Source organism: Crotalus tigris, unplaced genomic scaffold (assembly GCF_016545835.1).
Source record: "Crotalus tigris isolate CLP2741 ecotype Arizona unplaced genomic scaffold, ASM1654583v1 scf7180000017668.6805642782:7212621, whole genome shotgun sequence".
NCBI lineage: Eukaryota > Metazoa > Chordata > Lepidosauria > Squamata > Viperidae > Crotalus > Crotalus tigris.
The window spans coordinates 943,185-959,863 of NW_024096554.1; the positions used below are offsets into that span (position 1 = coordinate 943,185).

Genomic DNA, 16,679 nt, shown 5'->3' on the forward strand with positions numbered 1-16,679 from the left:
CTTCCTTCTGCTGCTGCCATTCTGCAGAGCCAGAAAGGTTGAGGACTGCGGTTCTAAGGGATCTGCATTGCAGTCTATTTCCCAAAGAGGTTTTTTGTTATATTCAGGGATATCTAAAGACATACAGAATAGTTGTTGATATAAAATGTAGGGAAGTAAGTCTGTGCTTTTTCAAAAGTAGGTATAAAGGAATTTTATCTATAATTAACCAAAAGCTATTTCATTTTTGCTCACCAGCCTCTTATAGTGTATCTTAACATGTACAACAATAATTTATCCCTGATTTAAACTGAAGAATTTGTTAAGCGGAATCCTTAATAAAATGTTGCCATGTGAGATACACTGTCCAGGACTTCAGGGCTTCCATTTCATATCCTTGTTACCTGACCTCATTTTACAGTGTTATGTTTTGTTTTTCTCTGACGTTCAGCATTTGGTGACTACTGTGCATCCTCTGCCATTATTAAACAGTGCATAAATATGATTCTCCCACGGGTTCATTCTTTAAGAAATATTTTCCATGTCTATCATTTCACAGGTCATAGAGCATATTATGTCGTTTAGTTTTCTTTGTTTCCATAATTTAACTGTATTTTCAACAAACCATAAGTTGTGTGATTTCATTATCAAAGATATTAAATGCATAATCGGCAAATCTAGATTTCTCATTACATATTTTTAAATATCCTGTAACATGTTATTGTTTAAAAAATATTTTTATTTAAATTACTTGGCTGCCCAAATTCACTGTAAATGCACTTGTTCGAGAGAGAAATGATATTACTCTCCCAGTCTTCAATGCTATGTTCCTATAGAGGGGGGGAGGACTCCCCACTGGAGTCAGTACTTCTTACTTCTGAGGAAGATGTTAAAAAGGAGTTTTAATCATGTTATAAAGCCATTGATAGGACTTAGGGATGAGTTGTAGCAATATTGAGTAATATAAAGCTCCTGTTTCTAAAATATGATGACAGTGGAGAAATATAGAATAAAATTGTATTGGTTTTAAAAACAATGAACACATTTTCATTTTTGCATATTCAGAAGGTTTGCATTTTGAAATAGTTTTAATCATTGCAAAACAGATATTTCAGGGGTAGTCTTCAGGGTTAATGGAAACTCAACCACATGGAAATTCATATCTTGCCCATCCTTGAGAATGTTGTCCAAGATGAGTTGGGTAATCTGAAATATGTAATGTTGTTTATTTTTGCTCTGTAGGTTGGGAAGGATTCTTTTGGTAATGACTACATTGAAAACTTTAAAAAAAATGGGATTCCAACAGGTATCTTCCTTATTTTAATTTAGATCCAAATTATACCAATAATCACTATATTCTGAATATAAAATTTGCAAAGTTCTCCTCAATGCGAAAATGAATAGAGTGGTAAACAAAGATCTATCATTCTTCATAATAATATTTTTTTTCCTGGTCTATTGTGTCCAATTCTCAAAAACTGTTTGGACAAACCCTTGCAGTTTTCTTGGCAAGATTTTTCAGACTTTTTTTTAAAGATTTTTTTTTAATCCCACCTTTATTATTTTTATACATCACTCATGGCAGTGAATATACCTAATATTCCTTCTTCCTCCTATTTTTCCCAACACCAACAATCCTGTGAAGCACGTTGGACTGAGAAAGGCTGAGTGAACCAAAGTCACCCAGTCAGCTTTCATATTTGAATTTTTTCATGTTTGAAGTAGTTTGCCATTGCCTCTTTTCCCAGTGCTGTGAGAAAGTAACTGGGCCAAGATTACCTAAACTGGCTTTGTACCCAAGGCAGGACTAGACCTCATAGTCTCCCAGTTCCTGGCTCCTTCATAGTGACTGGAACTCAGTAAAAGTGACCGCCAGCATAAGACAGACCTAAAAATACTTCTTTCTACGTAACATTTAAACTTGATTCAACCACTTGGTTATCTCACAGCTTATTAAACTCTCAGGTAAATGGATTTAACACCTGTATTGTGGTTTAGTATATAATTTACAGACTTTATCATTGCAGACTTTGAAGATAGTCTGTATGAGGGCTGTGATGGAATCCAGCAATTCCTAAGGCAAAGATGGCTGTTATGTTAATGTAGAAGAGCCATTCAGCTTCAGGGCCACTATGTGTCACATAAAGTATCTGTTAATTCAGGAAAACAGGAAAGAAGCCATGTGAGGGGTCCCTGATGCTCTCTGAGATTGGTTGTGATGCTAGTGATGGTTTAGTCAAGCTCTCTAAGGGTGGTAATCTCAGGAATCTAATAACTATTTGGGTTTCTAAAAAGATCTTTATAGCTAGTTGGGTAATGTAACAATGTTAAAAGCTTATCAAAGCAATTTTCCCATTTAATTTATATCTAGTTGCTCATTGTCTTATGTTTACCCCCTCGGACTTTTTTTTTTTTTTCAAATACAGTAGTTCTGTTTCCTTCTCTGTCTTCCCAGGGTCTGTTAGGCATTCCATCAAACCCTGAGTTTAATCATTAAGACTATAATAGTAATTGACATCTTCTCACCAGCAGTTAGCAATCAACTGTTGAGTTTAAGGTTTCATCTAGCTCAAGGGTGTCAAACTCGCAACGCCACATGAAGTGTCACGACGTATCGCAACTTTTTTGCCGGGGAGTGTTCTGTTTGGGTGGGGGCTTTGTTGTGCTCAGGTTAGTCTGAGTTGCAGGGGGGTTTAAGATGGTGGGCTTTGCTACTTTTTTTTTGGCTTCGCGTTCGTGGTCGTGCCTCATCTTCAAAGCCCCCACCCAAACAGAACACTCCCCCAGCCAATCAGAGCACAGCCAACCCCCCAGCCAATCAGAGCACAGCCAACCCCTGACCAATCAGAACACACCTCCACCCAATCAGAACACAGCCAAGCTCCCACCCAATCAGTTCATACCCCCACTGGCAGTTAAAAGGAAGAAACAGCTAAGACCACACATTGCTCCTCAAAGCACGGCTGAAAACACCAGCCTGAAGATGACGAATGGGACTTCGTCGAAACGTCGCCAAGACACTTCCAATTTTACGCGGGAGAAAACCCGAATAACCAAAGACCGACCGACCGACCTACCTACCTACCTATCTATCTATCTATCTATCTATCTATATATATATATATATATATATATATATATATATCCTGCTGTTTATTGATAGAGAGCAGTTCTCATTTTTCTTGATTTCTAGGTGCATTGGGGGATGTTAATGGGAAATGGGAAGTTATGGAAAGCAAAGCTTCCCCATCTATGGTCTATATCTGTTACAAAAGTACATAAATGGAACCTGTCTTATAGATGAAATATTCCTCAGAATATAATTTATAGAGAAGTAAAAATTTGAACAGGCTATAGCTACTAACATGTGGCTTCCAGGAAGGATTTGGCTAAACACTGTTAAATTTAGGTCAAAATCCATTTTTAAACTACTATCGTCAATGCATTTGTGCAGAGTAAACTTACTTCCAGATAAACATGGATAGGAGTGTGCTATTATTCTAATTCAGCCAAGCCTTTATGAGGGTTACTCTGTTTCCTGAGCTAAAGGAGTCACTTTATGGGTGACTCAAATAAGCATAGCAAATTCACACTGTTTTAACCATGAGTTTCACTTACATGTCTATGTGAATAACAAGTATACTACAGCTGCCAGTAATGTCTGTACTAAATTTAGATCAGTTTTTTTTCCTGAATACAGAATTAGCCACAATTAATTAATCTTGAGTTTGTGTTTGCTGTCATGTGGGTGTAATTTAGCATTTATGTTTTCCCGCTTCTGGCATTGGTATTCATTATTAACATTTTAAACGCCAGCTGTTCAACTGTAATGTTTGCTGATGTAACTCACTAATTTGTATATTTGCTGAAAGATGTATAAAACTTTTTTCCTTCTTATCCTAGAATTTGTAAGTCAGACAGAAGATGCTGCAACTGGAGCTGCTTCAATCATGGTCAATAGTGAAGGTACATATCAAGGAATAAGCTGAATTTTCTTAGTTTTGAATTATATATTAATTTTGTCAAGTTTCATTTTTTAAAGATATAACCAAAATAGTTTTCACACATAATACATATCTATACCATTGAGCCCAGAAGCAAATACATATAAGCTGTGCCCTATATCACTAAACTTGGATGGCATGTGTTGGGGGTTGAGGAGACATGGCAACGTCAACAGGATTACAGGACACAGCTAATACCTTTTCTTTTTCTTTCTGTCTCAAATATTTCATATGCTTTATATAGAATGACTCAAAGGAAGCAAAGTGAACTGTAGATTAAACTCTTACAAAATCCTGCAGACCTATTCATCTCCAATTAAGGAAGGATTAGTGGTAGTCCTCTGCCTCATATATGTCATGATCAAATTCAATAGCACTGTTTTCATTTCACTGAAAATGGTTATGCCTGGTGTTGTATGTAGTGAATTTTGGTGAGGAATGATGATCAATTATGGCTTGGGAACCATCTAGATCAGACATGTCAAACTCGCAACGTCATGTGATGTGCGATGTTACGTGACAGTTTTGCCATTGCTGGCAGTGGGGTGGGCGTGGCTTCCGGATGACACATCCGGACCATGGGCCTGCAGTTTGACACCCCTGCTCTAGATTATTGGGCAAACTTGGCTACAGAAACAAAAGAAAGATTCATTCTTTTGTTTCTGTAGCCAAAGTTTTCCCAATAATCTAGAGGGGCTCCCAGCCATAAATGATCACAATTCTAATTACCATTATAATGTAATTTACATTATAATTCTACACTTGAGAGACCATATCTTCAGTGGCTGAATTTTAGAGCAGCTCATTATATCAGTTTGCTAAAATAGTGTTGTAGCATGATTCTTGGACATTACAGGGCACTGAAGCACCAGCTTATTGTTCGTAGAATACCATCATTTAACTTCTTGACACCTTTCTATATGTTGAGAGCCCCTTCAACTTGGAAATCTTGTTTCATCTTAGCTATTAATTATTAATTGCAGTTCAAAGAAGTCAGTCTTATTTTTCCATGCACACCAGAAGTTTGTGTGCAAAAATCTTAAGTGCAAACTGGGAGTTGCAATGGCTGTAAAAGAGTGACAAGTGAGATAAAAGAATGGAAATAAAGTTCTCTGGATGTAATATTAGTTTAACGAACATGGTGGCTGATACAGATTGCAGACTAGTAGCTTGCTTTTTCCATCCAAGCATCTGGTAAACACAAAAAAGCTTTTACACACTGCTATCTCCAGAACTCAGCTTTGGGTGTTGAACTGCTGCTTGTTAATTTGCTTATTTTTACCACAGGGAAAAATGGTTTGGAAAGTACTTCATGGTGTGACAATTGTAAATAATTGTCTTTGAGCCTTTTCCAGTCTGATGCTCTATAGAAATGTTTAGAATCCAGTTCCCAGAATCCTCCAACCAGTATAGAATATTAATGTGGGGACAAGTATTTCATTTGGGTTTGTTTTTTCTAATTCTCTTTCCTGAGATTTTTTCCCTCACATTTTACACTAGCCTATCTATTCTTATCTTTAAAAACAAGAGAGAAGATTATAGAGGTAGCCCCATAGCTTAAGTTAGGGAATTATAACCCACTAATTAAAGATCAGTGCTCTAGATTCTGGCTTAATTTCTGAGAATGTATACCCACTATTGTTTCAGTTCTCCTATGTATCTGAAAGAATAAGTAAAAAAAAACATTTTGACAAAGATGTCAAATGAAAATAAATTTCACAACTATCTAATACGTTTATAGAACTGTGATTGGTCTGAAAGTAATGAATAGGGTGAGAAACTGATGAGAGTTCCAAGCTGACCAAAAGAAAATATTTTATGCATTCTGTAGTCATCCAATATACTGTCATGAGAGATTGTTGATAGCCCCTAGTTCTGAAGCTTCATGAAATTAATGACAAGTTTAGCAATGGCCATAATAACTAAAAATGGGATCTAGTGGTGAAAGAATATGCCTCCAACTGAAAGATCCTTGGGATAAACATTGGGATTAGTTACCTCCATGTAATATCTGGATGATAACTATTAAAGAAAAATGTTTAAAAAACATTGTAAGCAATGGCAAAAAATTGCATGCTTTCTCTCCACCTTCAGCCCCATCATTATTCCTGACCACAGACAACAAAAAATAACGAAAACTGTAAAATTTTACCTCAGAAATCTAGGGGGGAGGGAATGAAAAACTTCAATCATGTACACATAAACCACGTATCTGTTCCATGTTATATCATTAACCCATTCATGATGGTATTTAGATCTTCAAAAAGAAATTCTATGGCCTGAAGGTGATCATTCCATCTACTTTATCTCTTGTACTATCCTTTTGATAATGCACCATTAATAGCAGTCTTTCAAAGCGCTACTAAATGTAACTGTAGAAGTTTTCAGAAAGTATGCTGACCATTCTGAGATTTTAGGTTGGCATTTTTATGTTGGGCAATCTTTCACTGAATGTATCTGGGGGGAGAAAAATCTGGGCTTTAGCCAACATTGTTTGGAAATTAAATTCCTCTGTGAGAATGATCATTACATTATTCCCATAATTATATCTTAGGGAGGCCTTTTGAAATAAGACACTCTGAAGTTTAATTCCGAAGGAATGTTTTGTAAAATTGGACCTTTACAATCCATAATCATTTAGGTATACATGATTTGAAAGCCCTGCTTTAGAATTTGATAGCAGCAACTAGATGAAAAAATAACTTTGAATGTTGAGCAGTTTACTGATAAAAATTGGTCAAGAACTATACTGTTGGCAAATGCATCTGCTACACAATCTGCACAAGTAGAAATAAACAAAGTCAGTCTAGAACAGGGGTAGGCAACCTTGGTTCTTTTATGACTCGTGGACTTCAATTCCCAGAATTCTGGGAGTTGAAGTACACAAGTCATAAAAGAGTCAAGGTTGCCTACTCCTGGTCTAGAACAAATATAATGCCACAAATACCAATATACTGGGGTTTTATTTCTTGTTACTAGAAGATTTGCTTGGGGTATACATGATTCAGATGCCAAAGCTTGGGAAAACATTGCCATCATAATTACTTCCGCAACTCCAAGTCCTTAGAGGAGAACAACAGAATCATCTTGTGAGAGTTATATTCTCATATAGGTAGTCCTTGGTTTATGACGGCAATTGAGATTGGGATTGCGATTGCTAAACAATACGTCACATGACCATAACACTTAGTGACAGCAATCTGAGGCAGTCCAGTTCCCATTGTGACTCCAAAATATGTCCCTCGTTAGGCAGGAAAAGGCAGGAATCTCAGGTAAAGAGTACTGAGATGCCAAGTAGGGGGGAAGGCCAGTGCAGGCAACAATGAGTTGTGAGAACCTGGGAGAGAACTGTTGCAGACTGCACGTGGACAGGGTGAGCCGCATTTGAGAGATAAAGTGGGAGTAACTTCTGATCTTCTCTGCCAGCTTTCCCATTGAGTTGCTTATGGGAAACCAGCAGAAAGGTTGCAAATAGCAATCTTGTGACTGCAGCTCCCTCCAATGTCATAATATTGAGCTGGGCACATAAGTACCTGGATCACAATCACGTGACCATGCGGGTGCCGGCAATGGTTGGAATATTGAGGACTGCTGGCATATCTATTTTTTTCAGCGCTGCATAATTTTGAATGGTCACTGAACAAATGGATGTAAACTAAGGACTATCTGCACTTTAAAGTCCAATTTAGTAGAACTAAGGTCATAGTGGTATTTCCTAGAGACAGTGATAAGTGGGCTGATACTGAAAAGCCAAGTGATCAGCTAATACGGCCCTGATACCCTGTTCCCTGATGTTATGGAAACTTTAATGATATAATTACATTAGATGGTTTTATGTACCTCAATACTGCAATTTGGAACATTACTGCTATAAAGAAGCTGGAGTTGTTGGGAAGGTCTCAGCCGGGCAGGTAGGAGTTAGCCTGGAGTCACTGTACAACCACAAAAGGCCTAGAACTGAACCCCCCTCCCCCCAAGTTCCTTGGAATCTTATCTAATTGTTCCCAAGAGTAGGCTGAAAAGATTCCTGTGTTGTAGGCAGAACATTAGTTTGAACTCTGTGCATGTGGAGTCTGGTTGTTTGTGCCTGACAGGAATGCAACCATTCCCTTCCCCCCAAAAAAACCCCTGTGAATTGTTTTTTGGACTGTTATTAATCAATAGGGGATAACATTTCTTTAGAACAACCTATACCCACGTGCAGTGTTTTCCCAAAAATCACGGCCTTTTCTGAAGCTCTTTCCCATTTCCTGCTATAATTTAACAATACCATATGCATCTCAAAGTCATAAAATGGGGCAAAACTCACTTAACCATCGCTTTGCTTAGCAGTGGAAATTTTGGGCTCAGTTGTGGTTGTCAGTCAAGGATTACCTGTGCCTGTGCTTTGTCCTCTAACATGACACAGACCTTATATGACTTCATAAAAAAAAATAAAAATACAAACAGTCACGATAGTGGTGCAACTTGTAAACATTCAGTATTTTCTCTGTCAGACAAAACTGCCTTGTCCTTTTATACTGATTTTCAGATCTATATTCCTTATTGCATCAATCGGTCAAATTCTCAGCAAACATGATATTTCTTGCATATAAATCTAAACCACCTCAATTTTGAGAGGCAACAAAAAGTGCAATGAAACCTTAGTTTTTTCCCGGCGTTCTCACCATTTCTGTGCAAGCTAGGATTTCTTATCATAGACACCCCTTGAAAACCAACATGCTATTAACTTTATAGTACTAAAAAGCCATTAGGAATCATATATGCCATGGTGTCAAGAAAATACATTTTATGTTCAGCTTTACTTATTCTAAAATTTCACCTTTGTTTTTAGGAGAAAACTTTATTGTAATTGTTGCGGGAGCAAATTTACTTCTGAATTCCAGTGATTTAAAAAGGGCTGCTCATGTCATCGCTGAAGCCAAAGTGATGGTCTGCCAACTTGAAATAACCCCAGAAATTTCTTTAGAAGCACTAAAAATGGCTCATACCAATGGAGGTAATCTAATAGTACGAATTAATTATTTGCTTCATTCCATGAGTACTTTCATTCATATCCTTTTAATGTAGCTGTGTTTCAAAGTCATTTAAAACATGGTGGTGCCAAGAAAAGACCTAAATCCAGGCACTAGCGATATACTGTAATTTAATAAAACAATGGGGCCTGTGAAGAACAGTTGGAATTTCACTTGAATTGGCCTGAATCTGGTACCATGTGTGAACCTTGCTCTTGCTTCTTTTTTTTTTTTTTTTTACCTATTGAGTGTAATTTTTGGTCAAGCCAGAGTAGCAGATAACTTCCTTAGCAGCAGCAGATGACTTGAGATCGTCCAGTGAAATGGATCCGGGTTTATAAACCCTCATTCTATATCTGGGAATGCAAGATGCCTTGGGCACACCACTTCTCCTTTGCCTGCTATCAGATGATACCAAGCACCCTCTTTATTTGAAAGGGAAACATTTCTGAATTTAAGAGAAACTTTTTCAGAAATCCAGTTAGACAGAAATAAACTTTATTTCTTCCATTGCCATATTCTGAGATAATCGTCCCAATTTATGAACTTTTGTGTCAGAAATTGAGGGGATTTTTATATATAAACATAATCTCTAGAACATTTATTTCATTGGCTTACTTATTTCAGTGGTGCAGAACATCAAACAAGTATACCTAGAACTTGGTATCCACAAAGAGGCTTATTTCATTAAAAGTTAACACCATAATCTGAATGTTAATCTTTCCAAGGCTAGAAACGTCTTTGTGCTGGGTGATTGACTGGTAGAAGGAAAGACACTTAATTCTCCCATTCTTCAGGAATATGGGTAAAAAACAACTTCAGATTCCATTGCCTGAACATAGAATATATTTGCATTTAATGCAGGAGATTACCTCTTCACTAGAAGCCATAGAGAAGCTTATCCCACATACCAGGAAACCTCTGTCCACCTCTGTGAAACATGTTGAATGGCCTTGTATAATGAAATTGCGGTAAACCCTTTGCTAATATAGAAACAATCTTTAAAATCCTCACAGCTGGAGAATGTTACTGCACTTCCTTTCCTTTAGTCTGCCGATTCTTATGTTTAATGCAGTAGTTTATGTTCGGAAGCCCACCAGACTATGTGTGTTTAACAGATGCACACCCAGATGCAAGGCTTAGAAGAAAAAGGGAAGTGGGGAAACAGAAGCTTGTGGCTATAAGATGTCTTGTTCCCATACACTTGGGTTAGTTTTTTTAAACTACAGATTGATAGTTTTTTACTTGCTGAAATACAGGTCGTCCTCGACTTAGAAATGTTCATTTAGTGACTGTTCAAAGTTACAACGCCACTGAAAAAAGCGACTTTCCGACTTCTGACTGTGCAGCATGCACATGGTTATGTAATCAGAATTCAGATGCTTAGCATCTGACTCATAGTTATGATGGTTGCAGTGTCCCAAGGTCACGTGATCACCTTTTGTAACCTTCTTACAAGCAAAATCACTGGGGAAGCCAGATTTGCTTAACAACCATGTTATTAACTTAACACCTGCAGTGATTCACTTAACAGCTCTGGCAAGAAAGATCGTAAAACCAGGCAAAACTCACTTAACAAATGATTCCCTTAGCAATTTTGGGCTCAACTGTGGTCGTACGTCAAGGACTATCTTATCACTGTACCATTAATAGTCATTAAAGATCTCGGTGGCAGCTTTTCTGTCGCTTCTTGCCTTTGTTTTGATTGTCGTGATGCCCAGGCATTGCATTAACACTTGATATATCAATCTCATGGTAGCATTTTGATAAAAGCACCATTCTGCGGGTCACTTTAATTTTTTTTTTTTACATTGTAATAAGTTAAAGTGAACCAGAACAATAGTGCAATTACCAAAATGAGTTGAAGTTGCACCATGAAAGGTTTGGGCTTCTTAACGGATTCTAAAGAAACACATTGCTCCAACACCAGCGGACGTAGAACCAAGCTAATTACAAAACACATTGGAAACATTTGTAGGTCAACAATTGTATACTGTTTGAATAACTGTTTAGGGTCTGTTTGGTTTCAAAGCTTTCCAAATTTAATGTTCCTTTCAATCATGAGAATACTAGGTCCATTTGTTTGAAGGGAAGGGAAAGGAAGCACTTCAGTATCTGATGGTATTCTTTTAATTCTAAACAAGGGGAAAGGCTTTTCCCCACCCAAATTCTGAGGCAATCCTTTTTAACATACATTATTGGAATGATACTGAAAGATGGGGGATATGATGACTGTGGGTATGCATACTGTCGTATCCTGCAGCAATTTGGGTTTTGGATTCTGGTTTCGCCTACTATAGTTGTAAACCCCCACTGATTTATTCCCTGGCTGAGTAGTCCATTATTGGAAAAGAAGTTTCCTCCCCTTTTACAACTTAGCAGATTCCCTGAACTTAAAAGTGAGGTAACTGGAATAAAAATTGTCCTCTGGGTTTCTCTAATCGAGGAATGTCTGTCTGTCTGTGGTTCATATCAGCTTTCCTCCAATCTGAGGACTTTTAACTGTGATGAGAATGAAGTTCTAGAATTTCCAGCAGAAAAATGCAAAACACAATCGTAATACATCTGGGAATAATTTTGTGTTTTGTTCTTTGTTGAAATTCTGTTAACCCAGTGTATGCATATCTGAATTTAGATCAACAGCAATAAGAATCTACCTTATGATTCTTAGAAATATAGTCTTCAAGAAATGCTAATAAATAGTAGGTTTTATTTTTTTCAAATTCAGCTAAGCCTTCATTTTCTCTTTTTCTCTTTCTCTCTCTTTTCTCTTTTTCTTTTTCTTTCATGGCAGAGGCATGATTATAATGCTTAAACTATTCTCATGAAATCCTTAACTAATTCAGTATCATTGCATTACCAGTACTTTACAACAGCAGACAATAGGGTATTTTGCTTAGATTGTTTATGTCAGCAAGTAATTTGTGTATCTAGGGAAAATATAGAGCTGAAAATGCCTTAGGCTTTATGACAAATAGTGTTTGTTGAATTGTGAGCGTTTATATTTAAGCATAATATAATACGACTTTTACAGAATTTTCCATTCTCTTGCAGTGAAGACTTTATTTAATCCTGCTCCAGCAATTGCTGACCTAGACTCACAATTTTACACTTATTCTGACATCATCTGCTGCAATGAAAGCGAGGTAAATATCATTAGAGTGACTCTGAAGAAATAAAACATGGGAGAGTATTATAGTACAAGTAATGGATTCAGATTGTGAACATTTTGATTTTATTTTCATTGCATGGCTGGCAGCAGACCCAAAACAGACATTCCTAAAAGATCTCTGTCAACTGCAGATTGCCCAGCATGCCTTTTCAGAGCAGGAATAAATTAATTTTGTGCTATCACTCTAAACCTCCTTTATATTTTGTAAGCCATTTCATTGAAAGTAACATTTATACAAGTAGTCCTCACTTAACCCTAGATGGGACTAGCTATTCTTTCACTAAGCAGTGTAGCTGTTAAATGAAACATCACCTGACCACTGTGCATAGCAACAGCAGTTCTGGCAATGCCGGTTATTGTCACTGAGCAACTCTCACACATACTTTAAATGCGAATCGCTTCATGCCACTTCTTTTGCACCTGTGAAGCCAGGGGTGGGTCTTCCTGTGCACCAACCTTCTTTCACATGCCAGCTTGGTCCTTTTTGTGTGTGTGTGTGTGCACTGACCAGGACCTCTCTTTCTGGATCCTTCTTTTGTGTCTGTGCTGCTGGGAGCTTTCGTGCACTAGGCAGGTCCTTCTTTTCTGAAAGGAGACCTGGCTGGCATGCAAAAGAAGGACTCAGCTAAAAGGGATGCACGGCTAGCACTCACCCATCACCTGTCTGCCTGCAGAAATATCCACAATGTTTCCCCCATAAGTGGCCAGGGGGAAGGCAAGTAGAGGGGAGGCAAGTGAAGACAAAAGTCAGATGGGGTGGGGAAGGATGGGGGCAGGGAGGGTAATTTAAATGTGGGCAGGCCTGAATTTTGTTCATGTGTTCATAAGTACTTTCATTTAGTGCCATCATAACTTAAAACAGTTGCTGAATGAATGGTTGTTAAGTAAAGGATATCTTTAGTGACCAGCTATGTGTTAGAAATCTAGTTTGTGTTGTCTTGCCTCCATACTGTGTTCTCAAGTCCAGACAAGAAATTCATATCCAAGTCTAGCTCCTTAGCTCTTATAGCTTCTGTGAATGGAGAAGTGCTTTGGGTATGCTCTGTTGATTATACAACAACAAATTACATTTTAAATGAAAATAAACAGAACTTTCTGAGCTTTTATATCTAGTCTTCACACAAACCCAATCTGAAAACTTTTGAACTTTTTAAAACTTTATTTACAAGGCTATGTTGTTCAAACAGATTCAGTGGTAATTTCAAGCAGAACTAGGAATTTACCATAAGAGTCTTCCACATATTACTGTTTCTTTTGAAAGAGGAGTAGTTTGCCACACAACCAGGCCTCGCATACCTAAAATGTTCTGAAGACAAAATTTATTTATATTGAAATAAAATATCCTTTATTTATATAGAATAGGCGTGGGGTGGGGGAAAGAACTGCCTTGCCAATCATCCTTTTAAAATATTTGTGAAAATATCATTCAGAGTGTGTCAAAACTAGTTTTCTAGTTTAAAAGGAAATAGAAATGTATGCCCCATTATCAGTGCAAAGTGTAAAGTTTCTGACAGGTGTCTTACTAAATTAGTGCAATGTACAAGAAAATGTCCATTTTTGATTGGCTGATAAAGAGAATTCCCCATCTAACATGACTATTCTTTATCTTATCAACACCCACCCCGTATAATCAGTTTGTGACATTTTGAATTTTTGAAAGCATCAGATCTTGAAAATTCTTTCATGTGAGGAGTATCACAACAATATTAGATAAAATACATGCTTCATAGTGTTGGTCTGCTGAGTATTGTCAGTGCATTGACAACCACAGATACTCTATATTCTAACACATTTTGTTCTTTACACATTTGTGTGCTAGGATGAAGGAACGAACACTAGAGGTTGGATTATCAATGGCCTATCTGCCCACAAGGGATTTTTCACAAGCTGTGGCTTTTAGATATGTTTAATTATTGCTTTAACAATAACTTTTATTTGTGTGGTTTTAATTCTCCATACACAGTTCATGCAAATATATATTGCATGTTTATCAGGGCCTGATTTTTTGCTTAGCTAGTCATTTGTTTGGTTGTTGTTTTTTCTACTTCTCTTTTTCCCAGAAACGATCAAGCTTGTTGAAACTAGCTTGTTAATTCACTGTGCACCAGATGTAGCATAACTTAATCCCTGAGGTTTGCCCAGGAATGTACTGGTTCTCTTTCTCCTTAATACTTTTAATGAAAGAAATGCAAAATAAGTAAATTTTGGGCCTGTGTGAAAGCCAAACTTCAGGCTGTGTGTTGCTAAATAATTTTAAACTGCAAGGAAAATTGTTATATTATCAGTTTCTGTACTATTCACAGTAGTACAGTGGAAAAAAAAACACAAGTGTGTGTACTTCAAAGGCATTAAGTCTCAAAATTAAAAAGCAACATGGAGGGTGAATGCATGTCTGTGTTTAACAGATGATAAAATACATTTCTCTTATTCATATAAAATGTGAATGTAGATACTACTACTTAAAGAAGGGCAAATTCATTTGAATCATATTTTAATATTTACAAGACTTGGTTATTCTCGAGGACATGTACTCTTCCAAATGTCGTGTCACACTTATCCAGAATATGCAAAAGACATATATTAGACAAAATTGTCTCCAGAAATACATACATTAGGAAAATAATTGGCAAAAGCTAAATGTTAAGAGAAAATTGTTGCAAAAGTTAGAAGTCCATAAAATGTGCTTTAATAAGTATGCATATTGTTGTAAGTTTTGAATGAGAATGTGCACACTAATGTAGAGAGAACAAATATTTGTTAGATTTATACTTGCCTTTCCTTCAGGAGCTCAGGATAGCATTCATTGCTCTCCTTCCTTTTTTTTCTTCCTGTGAGGTTAGCTAGACTAGACTGAGATTGACTGATTCAAAGTCATCTAGGTGAGCTGCTTGAAGAAATTGTAATATTATATAAAACAACTGTAATATTATATAAAAGAATTTTGGGCATTCCTGTTAAACCAGGAGTCTGAAACTGTTTAATCATGGGCCATGATCCAGAATATACAAGAAACCAACACAGTTTCTAAATACTGAATAAGCCATAGATATTTGGTTCAGAAGTAAAGAATTTAATGTAATCCACAATGTTGTAGAAGTATGCTGAGGAGCAGGAGAGAGAGCACACTTTCTAAACAGGCTCTCAGGCCTTGAGACTTTTGCCTAAGATAGAACAATTCCATTGGTTGACATGAAGGTCTAGTTTATGCATTATCTTCATACTACATCTTCAACTGTATCAGAATAGAATTGGAAGGGACCTTGGAGATCTTCTAGTCCAGTGGTTCTCAACCTGTGGGTCGGGACCCCATTTGGGGTCGAATGACCATTTCACGGGGGTCGCCAAACAAGGCTGTCCGCCATTTTTCCCCCTTTTCTTTGGCCACGCCCCTGGCACCCGGTGATGTATAAGTGGTTGGGGGTTACCACAACATGGGGAACTATATTATGGGGTCGCGGCATTAGAAAGGTTGAGAACCACTGTTCTAGTCCAACCCCCTGCTCAAACATGAAGCCCTATACAATTTGAGACAAGTGGCTGTCCAGTCTCTTCTTAAAAGCCTCCAGTGATAAAGCATCCACAACTTCTGATGGCAAGCTGCTCCAATGGTTTATTGTTCTCACTTTTGGCAAGTTTCTCCTTAATTCCAGGTTTTTTATCTCCTTGATTAGTTTCCATCCATTGTTTCTTGTCTTGCCTCTGGTGTTTTGGAAAATAAATTGACTCCCTCTTCTTTGTGGCAGCCCCTCAAATACTGGAATACTGCTATCATGTCACCCCTACTCCTTCATTTCTCTAGACTGGCCATACCCAATTCCTGCAACTGTTCTTCATCTGTTTTTGTCTCCAGGCCTTTAATCCGCTTAGTTGCTCTTCTCTGCATTTTTTTCAAAGTCTCGATATCTTTTTTGTAATGTGGTGACCAAAACTGGATGCTGTATTTCAGGTGTGGTCTTGTTAAGGTTTTATAAAGCGGTACTAATATTTCACGTGATTTGGAGTCTATGTCTCTGTTTATACAACCAAGGATTGCATTAGCCTTTTTCGCTGCTGCCACACACTGCTGGCTCATATTTAATTGTCCACAAGCACTCCAAGGTCCCTCTCACAATTACTGTTTTTGAGCCAGGTTTCGCCTGATCTGTACTTGTAACTGCAATGTCCTTTTTAAAGAAGATACATGTTTAATCATTATTTTGTAGATTTAACAATCAAATATTTCATGGACATATAGGTAAACAAAGAATTTATTTCAATGTAGCTTGTTCCAGGTTTGAGCCAATGTCTGGATTTTCAGTTTAAGTCAGTGTTTCTCAACCTTGACAATTTTAAGGCATGTGGACTTCAACTCCCAGAATTCCACAGTCAGCAATGCTGGCTGTGGAATTCTGGGAGTTGAAGTCCACATGCCTTAAAATAGTCAAGGTTGAGAAACACTGGTTTAAGTGTTTGGTTTGCAATGAGAACATTGCATTACCAGAAAAGTTATTTACAGTAGAATCTTACATA

At 37.3% G+C, this 16,679-nt stretch overlaps 1 protein-coding gene across 2 annotated transcripts in view; it reads left to right on the forward strand.

Annotated features, from left to right (window-relative positions):
* Positions 1 to 16,679, forward strand: part of RBKS (ribokinase) — a 71,678-nt gene that overhangs the window by 27,011 nt on the left and 27,988 nt on the right. For both annotated transcript variants that reach the window (XM_039337063.1, XM_039337064.1), the window contains exons 3-6: positions 1,222 to 1,285; positions 3,883 to 3,945; positions 8,818 to 8,982; positions 12,053 to 12,144. In XM_039337063.1, the coding sequence (XP_039192997.1) occupies positions 1,222 to 1,285; positions 3,883 to 3,945; positions 8,818 to 8,982; positions 12,053 to 12,144 (384 nt within the window). The remainder of the gene's footprint in view (positions 1 to 1,221; positions 1,286 to 3,882; positions 3,946 to 8,817; positions 8,983 to 12,052; positions 12,145 to 16,679) is intronic.